The 19,668-nt window shown below is 53.0% G+C and overlaps 2 protein-coding genes across 2 annotated transcripts; both read right to left on the bottom strand.

Moving 5' to 3' along the window:
• Positions 1-247: 247 nt before the first annotated feature.
• E2F1 (E2F transcription factor 1) lies at positions 248-5,367 on the bottom strand. The gene is made up of 7 exons (XM_009565414.2): positions 4,996-5,367; positions 3,690-3,780; positions 2,892-3,111; positions 2,286-2,438; positions 2,015-2,129; positions 1,707-1,911; positions 248-1,471 (listed from the first exon to the last, which is right to left on the bottom strand). The coding sequence occupies exons 1-7, from the start codon at positions 5,182-5,184 to the stop codon at positions 1,221-1,223; spliced, it is 1,224 nt and encodes a 407-aa protein (XP_009563709.2). The 5' UTR covers positions 5,185-5,367; the 3' UTR covers positions 248-1,220.
• A 7,846-nt stretch (positions 5,368-13,213) lies between these two features.
• On the bottom strand, positions 13,214-17,985 carry PXMP4 (peroxisomal membrane protein 4). The gene is made up of 4 exons (XM_009565413.2): positions 17,826-17,985; positions 16,837-16,899; positions 16,044-16,242; positions 13,214-14,725 (listed from the first exon to the last, which is right to left on the bottom strand). The coding sequence occupies exons 1-4, from the start codon at positions 17,939-17,941 to the stop codon at positions 14,462-14,464; spliced, it is 642 nt and encodes a 213-aa protein (XP_009563708.2). The 5' UTR covers positions 17,942-17,985; the 3' UTR covers positions 13,214-14,461.
• Between the last annotated feature and the right edge of the window lie 1,683 nt (positions 17,986-19,668).

The following is a 19,668-nucleotide window of genomic DNA, read 5'->3' as shown; positions in this document are numbered from 1 at the left end:
CCCACACATGGGAGGGTGTGGAGGTGCAGGGGAAGAAGAGATGCAAGAAGACCAAAATGCTTCCTGCCACCCCAGGCAGAGACATTCCTGCTCCTGCTTTTCACGTTCAAAAAGATCAAAAAAATACAAAATAACCCCAAATCCCTTGGTTTCGTGGGTTGGTGTCCCCACCACCTCCAGTAACACAAGCAGAGACCCGCACTGGAGACCAGTCAGTAAAAACCTTTATTAAACTCGAAGCTCAGAGGAACACAAGCTTGTTAAAAAGGCGGTAAAAGTGAAAGTGCGTCTCCAGCCCAGCCCTTGGACCCCCATCTCTGAGCCCCCGTGGTCCAGAGAAGGGGGGACAGAGCCAAACGGCTGAATGGCTGCATTGGGAGAGGAAAAAAATCCTGGAGACAGCATTGGGTCCTTACCCACAGGGTGCACCCTCCCCTTGGGACAGCCCTGTGTCCCCTCTGAGGGGACCTAAGCCTGGTTCTGAGGCCACCAGCCCCCATCCCCTGTCCCACAGCCACCCCCCACAGCAGTGGCCTCACCAGCAGCCCTGGTTTGGCCACGAGCAAAGCTGGGACGTGCCAGCAAACCCTAGGTGGGACCCTCTGTGTCCCTCCCCACCAGCACAGTCCCCCCCAGCTCCCACTCCCCTCCCAGTGTCCTGGGAGAGCTCCCACACGCCATAAATAATAAATAAATACCCCATGCTCAGCTGGGCTGTGGGCATCCCCCCACGTAAGGGGGGACAGCCCCGACCCAGCATCCCCCATGTCTCCGCCACCCCCTTCCCAGCAAAACTTCTCAGCACCCCCACTCTGCTGCACGGCCCCCACAGCCTCCCCGGGAAATTCAACGCTGTCCCCAGGGGACAATAATAAATTAATCAAATCTATACACAGGACTGCTTAAAGCTCTGGAATGGGCACACGGGGGAGGAACGGCTCTGCCCTGGGCAGCCCCTCCCTGTGGTCAGGGCCCTGTTTTGGGGGGTGCCCTGAGATGGGACCCCCACCCCAGCTTCCCCCTTGTAGGGCTGGAGCTGGGGGTGCCTCCGGCCCCTGACGGGCTCAGGGGGCTGGAGGGACAATGAGAAAATATTGCAAAAAGGGAGAGGAGCTACGGGCATTGCAGCTGGGGGGGGCTGCCCACCCTGCCTAAGAGGGCAGGAGCTTGGGGGTGCCCCTCCTGCCTGACGCCTCCCCTGCGGGCACCCCAGCAGAGCATCAGAAGTCCAAAGGTGTAAAGTCCCCAAAGTCGCAGTCAAAGAGCTCACTGATGCCCTCACCCTCCTCCAAGCCAAAGTGGTAATCCTGCGCCTGCGGCGGCGACAAATTAATGAACTCGTCCGCCAAGAAACCTGAAAAATCCTCCCTGCTCTGCTCCAGGAGGGTGTCCATCGAGGCCAGTGGGGAAAGGCTCACCTCCTCCGCCGAGCACTTGCTGGGCAGCGCGCTCGTCCCTGGCAGCAGTGTCTCTGCAGAGGTGGGAAGCATCCGTAAATCCCACAATAGTTGCAAACCCCTACCCTGAAAAGCAGTTTTCGGTTCTGCAGGAGAACCTGCCTCCCTGCAGTGCGCAAGCATCACCCCAGCTCCTTGCTTGTGCCAACAGCAGAGGGGCTCACAGCTGCAAACACAGCAAGAGACCCTGCGCCACCGCACCAGTACCCTGTCCCCACGTCCCTCCCGTCCCCAGCCCTGGCTGCCCACCTTGCTCTCCAGGCAGCAGCGGCATGTTCATGTCCTGGGCTGGATGCAGGAGCGGGGAGGCTCTGGGCTGCGAATGGCTTGGAGGAGACTCCTCTATGGAGCCTTTGAAGGGGCTCTTGACGGGGCTACAGACCCCTGAGCTGTCTTCGGGGCAGAGGAAGACGTCGATGGGGCCCTGAGTGCTTCGCACAGAGACCTGGAAAGCCTAGGGAAAGGGGAGAGGAGTGAGACAAGGAGGCACGAGGATGCTTGGGGAGCCTGGGCTGGGCTTTGCGGACATGAAGGAGCAGTCAGTGGCCCCAGCTCACCTCTGCTGGGTCTGCGACCTGCAGCTGGGTCTCTGGGGGAGCTTTGATAACCATCACCATTTGCTCCGAGGGGTCCACAATGCTCCGGAGATCCTGGCAGGTCACGTAGGCTGCGGTGTGATGAGTCAAGGAGCAGATATAGAGACGCTTTCATGTGGCAGCAGGGCAGACGGTGAAACACCCCGCCTGCAATGCAGCTGGGCTCATCTTAGGGCTCAAGCATGTCCCCCCCACCCAGCCAGCCCCATCCCGGCCCCGCACCGAAGGATATTGCTGGTTGGCGGGGTCCTCAGTGAGCAGGCGCAGCTGCACTGTGCACATCTGGATGAGGTCGTCCAGCTGCCGCTCGGCCGCCTGCAGCTCCCGCAGCTCCTTCTCCAGCAGCCGGTGCTGGCCAGGGGCCCCCACGGTGTCCTGGTTGCCCCTGGGGAGTATTGTGGCCATCAGGAGCCAAACCCCACACCTGACCATCCTCAAGCACTGTCCCAACCTGGGCCAGGCTAAATCCCACCCCGTACCCAGGGAATTGTCTCTGTGGGGATTTCCCAGGAGGACACAACCCTGTGGTCTCCTCTCCAAGCCCAGATGCAGTCCCCTCGCTCCCCAGGTTGGCTCAGAGTGTCCAAAGAGGACTCGCAGCCGACAGAAGGATATCAATTGCTCAGGAGAGCCATCCACAGCCAAGCACAGCCCTTGCCCGGGGCCACAGACCACGCAAATAGGGAGCTACCACTCAACCTCCAAGCAGTTCCAGCCACACCACTGAACTTCTCCATTCCAGTGAGACCCTGCTCCACCCCAAGCTGGACTCAGGGGACTCCCCCATCCCAGGGGACAGCCCAGCATGACTCCATGAGAGCCTGGCCTGGGAACATACAGCCACTGGATGTTGTTCTTGGACTTCTTGGTGATGAGATGGATGCCCTCCAGGACATTGGTGATATCGTAGATGCGCCTTTTCTGCACCTTCAAGACCTCAGCCGCCCAGTTGAGGTCCACTACGCCATCAGGCGACTGGCTCAGGAGCTCCAGGAAGCGCTTGGTGGTGAGGTTCAGTGAGGTTTCGTAGCGGGACTTCTCCCCAGGAGACTTTGCCCCTGCCAGCCACCAAGGACAAGCATGATTTAGCCACAACAGAAAGCCAGTGCTTTCAGCCAGAGCTGGAAGGTCCCCAAACGTCCTCCCTTGCTCACAGGTGGCTCATGGACCAGGCACCCTGAAGCCCATCGGCTATCCAAGGGCAATGGGGTGAGCTCCTTGCATCCTCCATGGGAAGGATGCTGTAGGACCTGGTGTGGCTTTGCCACCCATGCTCAGTCATGACCGCCAGCTTGGCTGTGACACCAAGGTCCCAGGCGGAGCTCAGGGAGGAGGTGATGGAGGGTCCAGCTGGGACACTGCACCAACGCCGTGCTGGCAGCTACAGCTGGAGCTGGTGTGGTGCCCAGCAGACAGGCAGGACAACCACGCCACCAGCCCAGGGGACAGCAACACAGGCTGGAGAGAACTGCCAGAAACGGCCCGGCCCCAGGAACAGCTTCTCCAAAGAGACAGGAAGAGACAAGAAGAAGCTGCCAGGGAGGAGGCTGGAGGCGCAGCGCAGCAGATGGGGCTGCAGGATCCCCTGCTCTGGGGTGGGCTGGCTTGGGGAAGGCTGAGGAAGCAGAGACGGTACCTTTAGTGGGGTTCCTGGCCTTGCCCCGGCCCACTGTCAAACTCTCTGCTATGTACTGGTGATCCGTCTCCAAGTTCAGTTTCCTCTTCACCTGCAAAGGATGGGGCTTCTCAGAGGGGTGACCTCCACCCCACAGTCCCCGCTGCCCCCCCAGTGCTGGCAACAGAGAGTGGCTCTGAGGGACCCCTGAGGGATCCCCCAGGGCCACAGCAACGTCGGGCACAAAAGCCCCTGCTCCCGGCAGGAACGGGTTTGACAGGAGCGGCTCCCTGGCAGGAGACACAGGGGAAGTGGCCCAGCTGCAGGGAGCGCCCCAAAGCAGGCGGGGGCCACAGAAAGGGGAGGCGAAGCACGGCCCAGCGCTGGGCGCGCAGCTTCCGCAGTGGCAGCTGGGGCAGGGCTGCACTTGGCAGGTGTGTGGCGTGGCATGGCACGGGCACAGCACGGCACAGCAGTATAGCATGGCTCAGCATGGGCCATATAGCATGGCACAGCACTGCACAGCCAGTATAGCATGGCTCAGCACGGGCCATATAGCATGGCACGGGCACAGCACAGCACAACCAGTATAGCATGGCTCAGCATGGGCCATATAGCATGGCACAGCACAGCACAACCAGGATAACATGACACAGCTTGGCACAGCACAGCTGGTATAGCATGGCCCAGCACGGCCCAGCAGGTCATGGCATGGCACAGCACAGAGCAGAGCAGAGCACGGAGTGGTATAGAACAGCATGGTACAGCGCAGTCTGGCACAGTATAGAGCCTGATCCAATGCTGCCCAGCATTCCATGGCCTGGTATACCACCTAGTCCAGTACAATGCACAACAGCCCAGCATGATGCACAGCCCAGTCCAGTAGAATTTACAGCCCAGTATAATTCACAGATTGATCCAGTATAATGGACAGAGCGACCCAGTATAAGTTACAGCCCAGTATAACAGACAGCCCAGTATAATGGACTACCCCAGTACAAAGGACAGCCCAGTATAAAGGACAGACTGGCCCAGTACAACTTACAGCCCAGAATAATGCACAGACTGGTCCAGTATAATAGACAGCCCAGTATAATGTGCAGATTGGTCCAGTATAATACATGGCCCTGTCCAGTACAATCCACAGCCCAGTATAACTCACACATTGGTCCAGTATAAGGCACAAAGCGACCCGATATAATACATGGCCGAGTCCAGCATAATGCCTAGCCCAGTATAAAGCACAGATTGCTCCAGTCTAACGCCCAGAGCGGCCCAGTCTAACACATGGCCCAGTCTAACACACAGCCCAGTCTAACGCGGTTACCGGCGGGCGGCCGAGCGCGGGCCGTCTCGGGGCGGCCCCGGGGCGTTCGGGTTGCGGCGTGGCGAAGAGCAAGAGCTCGGCGTCGTGCTCGGGGCCGCCCGCGGGCTCCTCGGCGGCGGAGACGATGAGGAGGCGCGGGGAAGCGCTGCCCAGCAGCGCCGCCAGCCCCGCCGCGCCGCCCGCCGCCATGGCTCACATGGCCACCGGGACGGCGGCGGCGGGCGGCGCGGCGGGCAGGGAGGAAGAAGCGAGGCTCCGGCCCATATCGGCGAGGAGGGGGAACCGGGCGGCTCCGTTCCCGCCGTATTGTTGTGCGGCGGTGGCGGCGGCGGAGGCTCCTTCTCGATCTCCCGCGCGCGCGCGCGCGCCTTTGCGCGCCAAATCCTTTTTGCCGCGAAAGCGCCGCGCGCCGCCCCCGCCGCCTTCCCATTGGCTGCAGCGCTCAGCCCCGCGACCTCTCATTGGTCGGCGCTGACAAAAGACCAATCAGCGGGCGGCAGGGGCGGTGGAGGGGGGGGGAAGGTGGCGAACATCGCCTTCCCCCCCCCTCCGCCGCCCCTGCCGCCCCCGGGATTCCTTGGGCGCACAAAGGATGGGTTTTTTTCCTTTCTCTGCCCCTAATTCACTCAGGAGTTTGGATTCTGGGCGCCTCTGAGCAACTTCTCTAAAGGTTTCAGTGTTGGAGGAGGCAGCTGGAAAGAGAAAGGCCGATGTTGGTGGGAGAAAGAAGGGCTTTTCTTGCATGTATGTGAAGGAAAGCAGATGAATCCCACCTCCTGCACGGCTGCAGCCTTCTCCTGGAGTCACCAAAGAGTGGTGAGCTCCCAAGATGAGCTGTCTGGCGGGTGCTCTGCAAAAAGTCCTGTCTCCAAAGCCCCGCCTGGATGGGGAAGGTTATTCACTTTGTACCCCAGCAGTTTTCTGTGATTCTATGTGGCAGATAGGAACGGTTGGACTCGATGATCCAAAAGGTCTTTGCCAACCTGGTGATTCTAATCATAGATTTTGCATGGGATCTGGCCACCTTGCACACTGGGTTGACTCAGGCCAAGGGGTGTCTGCTGGTCCTTGCACTGAAAGAGAAGCTGCATCCCTGTGTTGGCAGATGAATCTGACCTCCTGCACAGCTGCAGCCTTCTCCTGGAGTCACCAAGGAGTGGTGAGCTCCCAAGATGAGTTGTCTGGTGGGTGCTCTGCAAAAATAAAGTCTCCAAAGCCCAGCATGGGATGGGGAAGGTTATTCACTTTGTACCCCAGCAATCATATATTTTGCATGGGTTCTGGCTGTCTTGCACACCAGGCAGACTCAGGCCAAGAGGGGTTTGTTGGTCCTTGCATGGAAAGAGGAGGTGCAGACAGGGCTGGAGCTAGTACCTGTGCTGTAAAGTCATCTCCTGGCAGTGAGAGCAGGCAGAGCACAAACCTGCATGGCTGTGCTGACAGATGAATCGCATGTCCTGCACAGCTGCAGCCTCCTGGCCTCACCAGCCCTGCCGAAGAGTGATGTGCTCCCAAGACGAGCTGTCTGGTGGGGGCTCTGCAAAGATAAAGTCTGGTCTCCACAGCCCCGCTTGGGATCAAGAAGGTTATTCACTTTGTACCCCAGCAATCACCAAGTTCAGGTGGGTTCTGGCTGCCTTGCACACTGGGCGGACTCAAGCCAAGGAGTGTTTGTTGATCCTTGCATGGAAAGAGAAGGTGTAGACAGGGCTGGAGCTGGTACCTGTACTGCAAAATCATCTCCTGGCAGTGGGAATGGGCAGGAGAGCTGGCAGGGTGCAAACCAGCATCCCTGTGCTCAGTTGACCTTGGCACATAGGTGCCCCAGAAGCACATCGGCTGTCCTTGTCATCCGTAGCATGGACCTGCTGAAAGCCTCTCCCATCTAGACCGTGCTGTGCTGCCACACTGGAATGACTGTGTCGCATGAGTGGAAATGTAACTTCCCTGAGCTCTCCTGACAAGGCTCCTGTTCACAGCACTCTGGTTCGGGTGACAGCGAGCTGGCAGTGTGGCACCCACAGAGGGGACAGGCAGTTTGGAGACACCCAGAACCCCCCAGACTCCTGCTATCCCGCCCTTACCACTCTCCACCTCCATCACCTCAGCCATTGCCTTTTTTTTTCTATGGGAACCAAAGCAATTTTCTGATAGCATAAACAGAAGAACTAAAGCTTGCTTGTGGCAGAAGGAGAGCACCACTGGTTTGGGTGCCTTCTCTCAGATCCCACTCCCAAAAGCCAGGAACTGCTTGTTTCCTTGCATCTTGTCACAGAAGATGACACCAGCAGTTCTCCCAGGACATCAGGTCAGCTACTCTCTTGGCTGCTGAGGACAACTTCTTCAGCAAGATCCTTCTTCCTCTCATACGATGGCATCTGTTATTAAAGCTCACATCTATCTGTGGAGTCTTTCAGTAGAAAGGACAGGAGCAAGGAGCCCACTCCCCGCTCTGCTCTTCACACCCCAACAGGGGCAATCGTGTTCCATCCTCTGAAAGACAGAGGACAAATGCCCGCTTTCCACACCAGTTGCTAAAAGCCACTCTGACAAGACTCTTTTCTTTCACTCCAAGCCTGTGGAGGAATGGAGAGGCTGAACCATTTCTCTCCTTGCACACTCAGAGCTTCACTTGGAATGGGAGAAGGGCTCAGGTACAGTAAGATGATTTGAGGATGATTTGAGGTGGTGGTGCAGGAACCATTTAAGATGGGGGCTGGAGGCATTAATTTGGCTTCTCCCTGGCCTGGACACTCAAGTATTACAGGAGGTTTTGTCTTAGAGCTACACAGTGCTCCCCTCGCAGAGGGACCCTCTCTTGCTGGGGACCAGGACGTCCCTCACCTGCCCGTGTCACAGGGAGCCCCTCACACGGACTGCTTTATCTCCACTATCACAGCATATTCCCTTTGCAGTTCTTGCCTGAGAAAAGGCAGCAAAATCACCTACATACATCCTTATTTTGTCCAGCTGTATGTTTATGTCCCGATTTTGTTTAGCTAATGGGTTCAGACTAGTGTCCAACGCCTTGTACCTCTGCCCTGCTCTGGCAGATGGTCCCGCCACAAGCTTTCTGCTCTGAAGACGAATATTTGGGCAAGGACCAGGCAGACAAACAGAAGCCAGACTCCACATGCGTTCCTGGTGGTCCTAAGGCACCAGGGAGCAGTCTGCCCTTGTAAGTGCCACCCCAGGAATACCCAGCGGGACAGACAGACTCTTTGCTGGCACAGTGCAAGAGCCGGTCACACTCTTTCCCATTTACACTGTGTCTGAGCGTGCCCAGTTCATACACACCACGAACCTCCCAGCTTCGTCCCAGTCTGACTCTTTCAATCTGAAGATACAACCACACTAAGCGAGCCCAACAGCTACAGCACCAGAAAGTTCATGCTTCAAAAGGAAAACCCAGCCACCCCAGTTTATCCTTGCAGCGCGGATCCAACCCAGCCAGCATTGCAGTAGGTAAATCTGGTGGTGTGGTCCAAATTGCCTCCGAGCTGGTAACATGAGGGCACAAGTGATGCCAAAAATGCACTCTGTGCATGACTTCTCTGCATATAGGATGAGTAACGTGCATTAATTAAGCATTACTTAATTTATTTGAGATTAATAATGATGACAGTAACAAAAAATGACAAAAAATTAGGTTTTTATTATTCCTATAGAAAATGCAGTATTATATTGAAGGAGTGATTATACAGCAATAATCTGCACATGGGTTTGGCAGAAAGTCTCTGATCGATGTACAACGCTGACCATGCAAGAAGTCAACTCGTAGCAGACAGAGCGACTTCCACAACCCATTGCCCCCTCTTCCACACGTTTTAAACCCAAACCCTGAGATATTCCTACAAGCATTCAAATCAGTGTAATTACAAGTTACCTGAGTTTATGTTCTTAATTTTATTCTATGCTGTCAGAAAATCAGGGCTTGGATTACAAAGCAATTATGAACATAAAACGTATACCAAAAGCAGAGGTAATATTAACTTGTATTAGCATTTAATTTATTTTTCCTGCCCCTCATCACCAACATCATAAGAAAATGAGGCAAATAAAAATGCTGCTATGTGAAGAAAAAAGTTACCTCCTCCAACAATCTGGTATGAACACACAGGTTGAAAATGTAAGATTAGCACCCCTAAAATATTAACAGTGGCAGACAGACATTGCGCTGGATGCATTACGCCTTGTTTTCTCTCCTCCCTTATCTGCTGGATTTCAAAACCAGCATCAGAGAAGGGAACACGTTCTGCTCAGGTTGGCACGATCTGGGAAGACAAACACAACCGGACAAATAGGAACCAGCACACGGCTCTGGGTGTTATCCAAAGGTCGAATTTGTGCTGAGGCAGTGAAAAGGAGTTGGAGTCACAGCAGGTTCTCCTGTGGGAGGGTATCTGCCAGGGGTTCTGGTTACTCTGCCAGCACCAGCCAACCAAAACTGCTCTCACCTGCAGAGTTTGGTGTGCCCAGGGGCCCCTCTGCTGTCACAGGGGTCCCAATGGGTCCCTGGTTCTGGTCTGCTTCAACAGCCAGAGAACACCCCTGTGCTTCACCCACACCCAGCTTGGTTTAAAGCAGAGCTGGAACTACTCTACCAGGGCAAGAAACTCTCACAGCACCAATACTGAAGCCGTTCTGCAGCCTCTGCCTCCCAACTCCACTGTCTGGAGCAGGGCTGGACACTGCCCAGACACACGGAGGGCGATGGGACAAAGCCCACTGCCACTCTGTGAACGCAGGCTCACCCCTTACAGCAGCCACAACCTCCGCCAGCACTCCTCTGTGGCACTAATTAGACAAGCACAAGGTTTGCTTTCAGAATTATTCTCCCCTGAACTAAAAGGATCAAACACAGCACAGAAAGCCTCCCCTAACCCAAATGTCATGCGGCCATTTAATTGTCACCTTTGTTAAATAATGCAATTGTCCCAGAAACGGTTCCTCAGCCATGCCGACAGCCAGCACTGCCACACAAGCTGCCCTCCAAAGAGAAGGGAAGCACAGTGTGCGTGCTAGGGCAGCATGCAGCGGCAGTAAATAACCCCTAGCTTGCTTTGTTCCTTCATAAAATGAATGATTAATAGCTCAGCATCGCCACTCTGCTCTTCAAGGCTTGCTGAAAACTTTTGATCGGTTTGATTCATTAACCTTTAAAAATGCCTCCAAAAGAAGCTTAAAATCTGGAGGAGCATCATTTTTAAAAGAGTGTTTTAAGAATTCCTAATTTTTGACAAAATGAGCTAAGCGTTGAGACACCCCGCTCCTCTTTCGTGGCACTCAGCATCTCTCAGTCAGGTGTCGAGGAAGAAATAACAAGGGAAAATAAAGCTGGGGTAGACAAACAAACCCAAGTTCATTTTAAAATTCAAACCCAATCGGGGCTGGTAGGGGAAGAGAATGGCACTTCTTTGTGATTCTTAAGCATTTGGCTGATTCGCAGGTGGCTTCCCAACTGCCTCTTTATTTCTTTCGGTTTTAATGCTAATAAAAAAGAACACAAACAGGGACTCAATTCCCCAACACAATGCACTGGGGGAGGGCTGGGAGTGTTAACTTATGTATCCGAAAAGTCTGACTCAGACAAATTACTTCTAGTTCACTTCCTTACTACACGCCCGCATTGTTCCAGCACCTCGGCAGCATAAGGGGTTCATCCCCAGCTATCTGGTCACAGGAACAGCAATGCGGACTGGTGCCGTTAAAGACCTGTTCCAATTACTTCCCTGGGGAAAGAAGTGACTTGCAGCTTAACGTCCTGCCCTGGCACAGCAGGAAAGCCAACCGTCCGCTAACGCGTGGTTAATGGCTGCTGCTACGTGGGTCCCGCTCCTGGGATGAGTGCAGTTTGTCTTCCAGGGACGGCAGCTGGTTCCTGGATCAAAGTACAGATGGTCTGAGGCTCGGGCACAATTTGCTTTGAAAGCAAGGATGGTGAGAGATTCCCAAGAGGAAAAGGGTGTTTTGAACCAAGTATGACTGGTGGCCAGTCTGATCCTGGAAACTTGCTATGGGCTTGGTTCTGCCATCTGTACTCGGCATTGGTGAGGCTGCACCTCAAATACTGTGTTCGGTTTTGGGCCCCTCACTACAAGGACATTGAGGTCCTGGAACGTGTATAGGGAAGGGGAACAGAGCTGGGGAAGGGGCTGGAGAACAAGTCTTATGAGGAGTGGGTGAGGAACCTGGGTTTGTTTAGCCTGGAGAAGGCTGAGGGGAGACCTTATCACTGGCCACAATTGCCTGAAAAGAGGTTATAGAGAGATGGGTGTTGGTTTCTTCTCCCAAGTGACAGGTGGTAGGATGAGAGAGAACCTCAAGTTGCGCCCCAGCAGGTACAGATTGGACATTAGGAAAAAAGTTTCATCACCAAATGGTTATCAAGTACTGGAACCGGCTGACCAGGGAGGTGATTGATTCACCATCTCTGGAAGTGTTTAAAAGATGGGTAGATGAAGTGCGTAGCGATATGGTTTAGTAGTGGATAGGAATGTTTGGGCTTGATGATCTCAAAGGTCTTTTCCAACCTAGTGATTCTATGACCTAGAGAGGACAGCGATGTTTTGGCAGCATAGAAAATCCCCTTCACGTGGCCAGAGAAGTGCTTCACAAGTAGCCACATGGCTGCAGAGGTAGAACTACAAGCAGAAGAAAATTATTTTGCCTCTAAGGGAATCACAAGACTCCTCAGAGAAAGGAATGCCAGCCATAAATAAAAAAGGTTAAAAACTTCTCACCGACACAGGGCTCACATAACCAGCCTGCACCATTTTCTACTACATTAATTATAGACGATCAGGGCCTTGCAAGTCTTACAGCACTCAGGAGAAACTCCAAGCCACGGCTGTCAAGAGTCTAGAAGGGTTTTCTGAGGTCCTATCAAAGCCTGCAGGAATTCAGCAATATTAGCAGAATATTAACATTCTTAAATGGAACGATATTGAGGCTTCTGACGTAAGAGTGCTGCACTAGCACTGCTTCAGCTGTCTGTGGTGCAAGTAAAGATACAAAGTCTGTGAAGAAATCAGAGCTCAACTGTAACTTCAGTGTTTTTCCTGTACTTGAATCTTTGGGCTTATCTACACCAAACAAAATATTTAACTACAAATTAAAAAAACCAGTTCCTAACTGCTATAGCTTTTCTGGGGTCTGTCTGATTAAACACTGAGTGGTGTTCAAATTCAAGTATCCAGCAGAGACCATAATAGCTGGTGATGTTGAAAGTTGAAGGTACCATGAGCAGTTATTGCAGCAATATCTTGTCTTCTGGGCACCAGCGATGAGCACGTCATGGATTTGCACCGAATGAGCACAAAGAAGCTTCCGCCTCCACAGTGTACGATCTCTCAGCAAATGCAGTGAGATTCAGCATTAGGTTCAGTTTGAGAGCCAGAAGACTCTGTTCCTACTTGACCTGAAACACTCAAGACATGATTCAACCTCAAACATCACAGCACCAAACTATGACAAGGGGAACTTTTAACTCTCTCTTGCTGACAAAGAGAGGGGATAACTAAAGAGCAAAGCAGCACTCAGAAGGGCTTAGAAGGACATGGAAAAATGACTTAAAGAAATCTAGAGTTTTTCTGCACAAAAGCTACCTGAACTTAAACATAGTGTTTCGGTTGTACCATTAAATCTGACAAACGGCTAGAACCTGGAGAATAGAGAGGCTGCAAAGATGAACAGCATCAAAAAAGTTATGAAATGACAAGGTCAAGACCTTGTAGTGGCCTTCCAGTACCTGATGGGGGCTACAAGAAAGCAGCAGAGGGACTTTTTATAAGGGCATGCAGTGATAAACCAAAGTGAAACTACTTTAAATTGGAAGGGGTAAAATTTAGATTTAACATTTGGAAGAAATTCTTCACAGTGAGGATGGTGAGTTGCTGGCCCAGGTTGCCCGAGAAATTGTGGCTGCCCCATCCCTGAAGGTGTTCCAGGCCAGGTTGGATGGGGCTTGGAGAAACCGGATCCAGTGGGAGGTGTCCGTGCCCATGGCAGGGATGTGGAACTGGATGGGCTTTGAGGTCCCTTCCAACACAAGCCATTTATGATTCTAAATCAGGATGGAAAAGCAGAGGGGTGCAGAGAGAACTAACCTGTTTTAAACAAGGGATAAAAAAGGAGCAAATATTCCCTTTTCCGTTAGGATGATTTTGATTAGCACAGGGTGTTTAATAACTCTCTTGTGACACCACCACATAAAACCTGTATTTCAGGAATTATTTTAATATACATCATTAATTGAATGGTGTAGTGTTAGACAGCAGTATAAGTGCTTTGTACTATTAACAGTTTGATTTTATCTATTTTAAAGCCGGTTTTGTTCTTTCTCAACTCTCCAGTCTATCTCCTGTTAAAGCCCAGTGAATGCTGCGCTGTTCCTGGGGCTCAGCAGTGTGTTTTTAAGAGGAAGATTCACTCATACATTCACTCGTGGTCTCAACATGGCTCAGCAAAAACTACACATACCTTCAAGTTTGATTACAGCAAACACATGCCACTGCTGCGGAGGGCGGATTCTGGAGCTAAGAAAAAACCATGTGCTTATCTTCCACCAAAACATAAGTGCTCGCTAAAAGTGTTGTTTGCTTCTACGTATAAAGCACCTAGCGTGATATCCGAGGGCGTGTGATGTGCCTCAGCCTGTTTCCACAGGAGTCCGAGTTGCGTAACTGTTTTTGGTATATACTTCAAGCAGCTTTTAAGAAGTTTACAAACAAGTTTAAAATGATTACAGGGTATTAATTAGCACACTCTGCAGAGGGACAGATTCAGCGCAAGTGCATCAAAGAAACCACGCAAAAATAATCCTTCCAAGCCCAATTTACCAGGCTTTCATCAGTCTTACCAGTCTTGTTCTCAAGCATTTCATTGTTTCCCTGAGGGGAAACTGCAGAGAAACTCTCTTATGGAGCACACAACTGTCCTTGCAATAGTTTAAATGAGGTTTCCAGTCATCCACAGGAATAAAGGCATTGCACTCCTGCGTTCAGACCTCAGCAGGTCCCCACTCCCATCACACCACAATGAACACAGTAGCACAGAAAAACCCTTCTGCTTTATGAGCATTCAGACAACCCTTACAATACTTTTACATGATCAGACATGCTCCCCACCTACTGTCAGGCTGTCATTTTGTAAGTATATTTAATTCCTTTAATAAATAAAACCACACACTTGCAAGGAAAATAAGGCCTCTCTTAAAAAAAGACTTATTTTAACTCATTCCCAAGGAATCCTCTCACCGAGGACTGCAAGAAGTTTCTGTGGGGTATTTGCTTGCTCTATACAGAGCCAAGAGAAGACTTATCAGAACACTTTGGCGAGGACACAAGAAGTAACTGTGCTCGCTAGATGTTACTTTAAAAATCACCAGTCAGGAGCCACAGAAGAACCTTTTCCCTCAGCTGCTGGAAGGTACCATCCCATTCAAAGGTGTTTTACAATGAACCACCTACTTGTTGTCTGTCCTCTTGTTGTAAATGAGAAAGTCGGAAACATCATGCCATACGTTACTGTCATCGTACAGGTAGGTCATGGAGGACTGCAGAGAAGGCTGCAGAGTTTCCCGGTGGTATTCAAAGAGCCAGAGAACTGTCCCCCATATCAGGGCAGCAACAAGTGGAAAGGGATCCTGTTTTGGTTGTGGGACGTAACCCTTTTCCACCGCCAGCCGAGACAAGCCAAACAGGATACGGGACAGCAGGTACATAATGATCTGCATGGAGAGAAAACCCAAAGAACATTAGATAAATCACCTGACCAGATACAGTATGCAAGTTAAGTGATTTAGAAGCCCTAAGCCAGGCAAGAGGGGTGCAAATAATTTATGCAACTTGACAGTGAACGGGCTGTAGGGTCACCTAACGAGCAGCCTTTATAACTGGAGATCATAGAATGGTTCGGGTTGAAGACACCTTTGCAGGTAATCCAGCCCACCCCCACTGCAGGAGCAGGGACATATTCAACCAATTAGGTTGCTCAGAGCCCCATCCAGACCGACTCTGAATGTTTCCAGGGGTGGAAACCCTCCCTGGGTAACCTGTGCCAGTGTTTCACCACCCTCATTGTAAAAAAATACTTTCTTATATCCAGTCTAAATTTCCTCTCCCTTAGTTTAAAACCATTACCCTTTGCACTGTCACAACAGACCTTGCTAAAAAGCCCCTCCCCAGCTTTCCTGGATCACCTTTCAGTCCTGCAAGCTGCTCTAAGGTCTCCCTGAAGCCTCCTCTTCTCCTGGCTGAACAGCCTCAACTCTCTCAGCCTGCGCTTTCCCCAAGTCCTCAAAGCCCTGCTTCTCTGCTGGTGCTCCAGTGTAGTAATCAACAAGTCACTCTTGATGCAACATTTCTTTGCAGTTGCACAACTTTTCTCTTTACTCAACTAATACCGCCTCCAACACTGCTGCTGATGGAATCATCCCAGAGCGGCCCTGCTCACCTGGCAAGCAGATATAGCCTCAGTAGACTGGACACATCCTAAAACCAGACTGAAGGCATGCTCTTGCAGAGGACTGCATAAGAAAAACATCTCTGATGACTCTGCGTCTGTCTTTTACCGATTCATTCATCTGTAACTGTGACTCAACAGCCAAACCTGAGCAGCTTTTGTCAGTTTAAGCAGCTCAGTTCTGTGTAGCTCAGTGACTTTGTGCTCTGCACTCAGTGTTCCAGCTATGGGGTTTAGCCCTGCGAGCGAGCAGACCAGAAGCACATGCAGTCACTTACCACAGCCCAGACAACACTTTGGGTAACCCACTGCCTTTGGATTGCTTGCCTGCCTGCCTTTCTCAGCACACAGTGCAGCTCTGGAGCTAAACGTGGGCTCCTAGGTCTCACACTGCACAACCACCTCTAGTATTTAAGTGCAGCACAGCCAGAAACACAACTTGTGTGAAGAAAAATATGATAAAAAGAGTAATGCTACACAGTAAGAACCACAGAACCATGCCAGGCCACACCAACCAGTTCCTGGCACACAGTCACCTGCCAGTTAGCTTTTCTGACAAGGAAACTTTCAACAAATGCATTTACCTGGCTGTTGATGGGATTGTTCTCACCGAACACTAGCCAGCCTCCAATGCAGGCTGCAAGGAAAGAATGAAACGGAATTTTTTTCCCCTGTAGTTGGGCCTGCAATGCCATCAGCCCCTTGTAGGTGAACACAAAAAATGCCAGGTTCCGGGAATGAGTGTACGTAGCCTGAGCAATCGATTTCAATTTTTCTTTTAAGCTGAGGAAAAGAAGCAGATGATTAGAGAAGTAGAAAGGCAAAACTGTAGCAGTCGCTCAGCCTGGACACTACGTCCCTCTACACTGACCACTTGCGCATCCCACAGAACAGGTACTTTGTGAGGGAAGAAAAACCCCTTGAACTCTGGCTCACCTGAACATATTTGACAGCTCCGCTTAGACCGCAGGCTGTGCTTTTCTCTACTTCTATCAATTGCCAAGGAGACATTTTTTATTTTTCATTATTTTTAATTTTTTGCCTAAGTGCCAACCTCTGGCATAAGCACGGAAAGCCATGACATGTGCTGCTAAAGCTTGGCTTCCCTTATCTGAGCGCAGAGCAGAGCACTGCTGTTTGCAGTGGCAAATTTCTTCTCTATCCACTGGTTCTCATCAACCACTGCACAAGCATTTAACTCCCATACACATGTATATTTGTGTGCACATATGTGTTGCCTGTGCTGCTATCAGAACAGGCTGTTACCACAACACACACATCTTTTTGACTTTTTAAGCCCTCTGGAAACACGGAAAACCAAGTACTTGAACAAAAGCACTCTACACAGTAACAGAAACACAGCACTGTGGTTCGTACCTTCCACTCTTGAACAGGAAAGTCATCACCAAGGCATGCGGGGCACGGATTTTTGCTCCATAGCTGCAAAAGTGATAATGTATTTCAAACTTTTCGCATTACAGTGTAAAAAGAGTGTATTTCCATTTTATTGGCAGCCACAAGGTGCTACCTAAGGAATTATGTCTCACTCTTAAGCCAGTCCAGAAACACATGAGACCAGAAGGAACCACAGGCTTAAGAAAAATCATAGAATTGTAGAATAACCGGAGTTGGAAGGGAATGGTTTGGGTTGGAAGGGATCTTAAATTCCATCCAGTTCCACCGCCTGCCATGGGCAGGGACACCTCCCACTGGATCAGGTTGCTCCAAGCCTCATCCAACCTGGCCTGGAACACCTCCAGGGATGGGGCAGCCACCACTGCTCTGGGCAACCTGGGCCAGGGCCTCCCACCCTCATTGTAAAAAAATTCTCCCTTATATCCAGACTAAATCTCTCCTCCCTTAGTTTAAAACCATTACCCTTTATCCTGTCACAACAAGTCCTTGCTAAAAAGTCCCTCCCCAGCTTTCCTGGAGTCCCCTTCTGTCCTGCAAGCTGCTCAGAGCCTTCTCTTCTCCAGGCTGAACAACCCCAACTCTTTCAGCTGTGCTTTCCCCATGGCCTGGAACACCTCCAGGAATGGGGCAACCTGAGCAACCTGGGCCAGGGCCTCCCCACCCTCCCAGGGAAACATTTCTCCCTAAGAGCTCATCTCAATCTCCCCTCTTCCAGCTTCAAACCCTTCCCCCTCGTCCTGTCCCTGCCCTCCCTGACCAAGAGCCCCTTCTCAGCTTTCCTGGAGCCCCTCTCAGCACTGGAAGCTGCTCCAAGGTCCCTGTGGAGCCTCCTCTTCCGCAGCCCACACAACCCCGTCTCTCCCAGCACTCACTGAGAGGCCCACGAGGGGCTCAGAGGGACTCCAGGCCCGGCCCCCTCCCGGTCCCTCTCCCCGCTCCGCCGCACTCACACGGCCCCATTGCGGAAGCCTTTGATGACAGCGAGCGCGGCTCGGTACTGGCGCTGCCTCAGGAGCGCGTTGGCGGCGCGGAGCAGGGCGCGCAGCGAGGCCGCCCCTCCCGCCATGGCGCGGCCCCCGCTCGGGCTGCAGCTGCAGAGCCGCGCGCTTCCGGGGGCGGCTCCGCGCACGGCGCTCATTGGCTCTCCCCGCTGCCCATCAGAGCGTCTGACCAATGGCAACGCTTCCTCGCCGCTCATTGGTGGCAGCGGCGGCGCAGCAGCCAATGGGAGAGCGCGGAACGCTTCTGCCCCTCCCACAAAGCGCGGCCGCGGTGGCGCCGCGCGAGGGGCGGAGATGGAGGCACAGCGTCGGCAGCAGCATCACCGCAGCAGCATCACCGCGGTTTCTCTGTCCCCGACCCGGGGCGTTGGTGCTCAAGTTAAGCGGAGGTGTCACAAACACCGGGGGTGCCCTGCGCAGCGGGTGCACCGCAAGCACCGGGGCGCCGCTGCCCAAGCTAAACACGCACCGGGAGCACAGCAGGCACCGGGGCTGCTGCACACACCGGAGGTGCTGCAGACGCTGGGGGTACCACAAACACTGGGGGTGCCATACGCCCCGGGGGTACCGCTGGCACTGGGGCTGCTGCACACACCGGGGGTACCGCAAACAGTGGAGCGCCGCTGCCCAAGCTACACACGCACCGGGAGCGCCGCACACACCGAGTACCGCACACACCGGGGATGCCGCACGCACAGGGCACCGCTACCGAAGATAAACACGCACCGGGAATACTGCATTCACCGGGTACCGCACACATATGGCGGGGATGATGCTCAAGTTAAACACACACGGGGGTACCGCACACACGGGGGGAGGCGCAGACACCGGTGGCACCGCACATTCCGGGCGTACCGATGCCCAAATTAAGCACACAGAGAGGGGGCTGAACGCACCGGGTACCGCACACACCGTGCGCCGGTGCTCAAGTTAGGCACACACGGAGGTACCGCACAAACCAGATGTACCGTACACACCGGGTACCGCAAATAGGAGGGAACCACACAAACGGGGCACCGCTGCCCAAGATAAACACGCACCGAATACCGCACAAACTAGAGGTACCGCACACACCGGGGATGGCGACGCCCATATTAAGCACACCGGGGGGGGTAGGGGGGGCACGCAGCCGGCACCGCACACACGAGGGATGCTGACCCTCAAATTGCACACACATGGGGGCACCGCACAAACTGGGCACCGTTGCCCAAGATAAACACGCACCGGGTACCGCACAAACCAGAGGTACCGCACACACCGGGGATGCTGATGCCCATATTAGGGACACGACGGGTACCGCACACACCGGGGATGCTGATGCCCCTATTAGGGACACGAGGGGTACCGCACACACCGGGGATGCTGATGTCCATATTAGGGACACGAGGGGTACCGCACACACCGGGGATGCTGATGTCCATATTAGGGACACGAGGGGTACCGCACGCACCGGGGATGCTGATGTCCATATTAGGGACACGAGGGGTACCGCACACACCGGGGATGCTGATGTCCATATTAGGGACACGAGGGGTACCGCACACACCGGGGATGCTGATGTCCATATTAGGGACACGAGGGGTACCGCACGCACCGGGGATGCTGATGCCCAAGTTACACACACATACGGGCACCACTACCCAAGGGAAACACGCACCGGGTACCGCACAAACTAGAGGTACCGCATAGCACGCACCGGGGATGCCCGAGATACACATACACGCACACACGGGGGCACCGCATGCACCGGGCACCGCTGCCCAAGTCAAGCACACAGCGGGTACCGCACACA

Source organism: Cuculus canorus, chromosome 16 (genome assembly GCF_017976375.1).
Source record: "Cuculus canorus isolate bCucCan1 chromosome 16, bCucCan1.pri, whole genome shotgun sequence".
NCBI lineage: Eukaryota > Metazoa > Chordata > Aves > Cuculiformes > Cuculidae > Cuculus > Cuculus canorus.
Note: the sequence above shows the minus strand (reverse complement) of the source record. Positions and strands in the feature narration are given on the sequence as shown.

Excerpts from the sequence above, each read along its gene's own strand:
- PXMP4 (XM_009565413.2), bottom strand. The coding sequence starts at position 17,941 with ATGGCGGGAGGGGCGGCCTCGCTGCGCGCCCTGCTCCGCGCCGCCAAC. Across the intron at positions 16,243-16,836 it reads TTCCTGTTCAAGAGTGGAAG|CTTAAAAGAAAAATTGAAAT; the intron begins GTACGAACCACA and ends TCTTTTCCTCAG. Across the intron at positions 14,726-16,043 it reads ACAATCCCATCAACAGCCAG|ATCATTATGTACCTGCTGTC; the intron begins GTAAATGCATTT and ends CTCTCCATGCAG.
- E2F1 (XM_009565414.2), bottom strand. The coding sequence starts at position 5,184 with ATGGCGGCGGGCGGCGCGGCGGGGCTGGCGGCGCTGCTGGGCAGCGCT. Across the intron at positions 3,781-4,995 it reads CCGCGCTCGGCCGCCCGCCG|GTGAAGAGGAAACTGAACTT; the intron begins GTAACCGCGTTA and ends CATCCTTTGCAG. Across the intron at positions 2,130-2,285 it reads GAGGACCCCGCCAACCAGCA|CGCAGCCTACGTGACCTGCC; the intron begins ATATCCTTCGGT and ends GACTCATCACAC.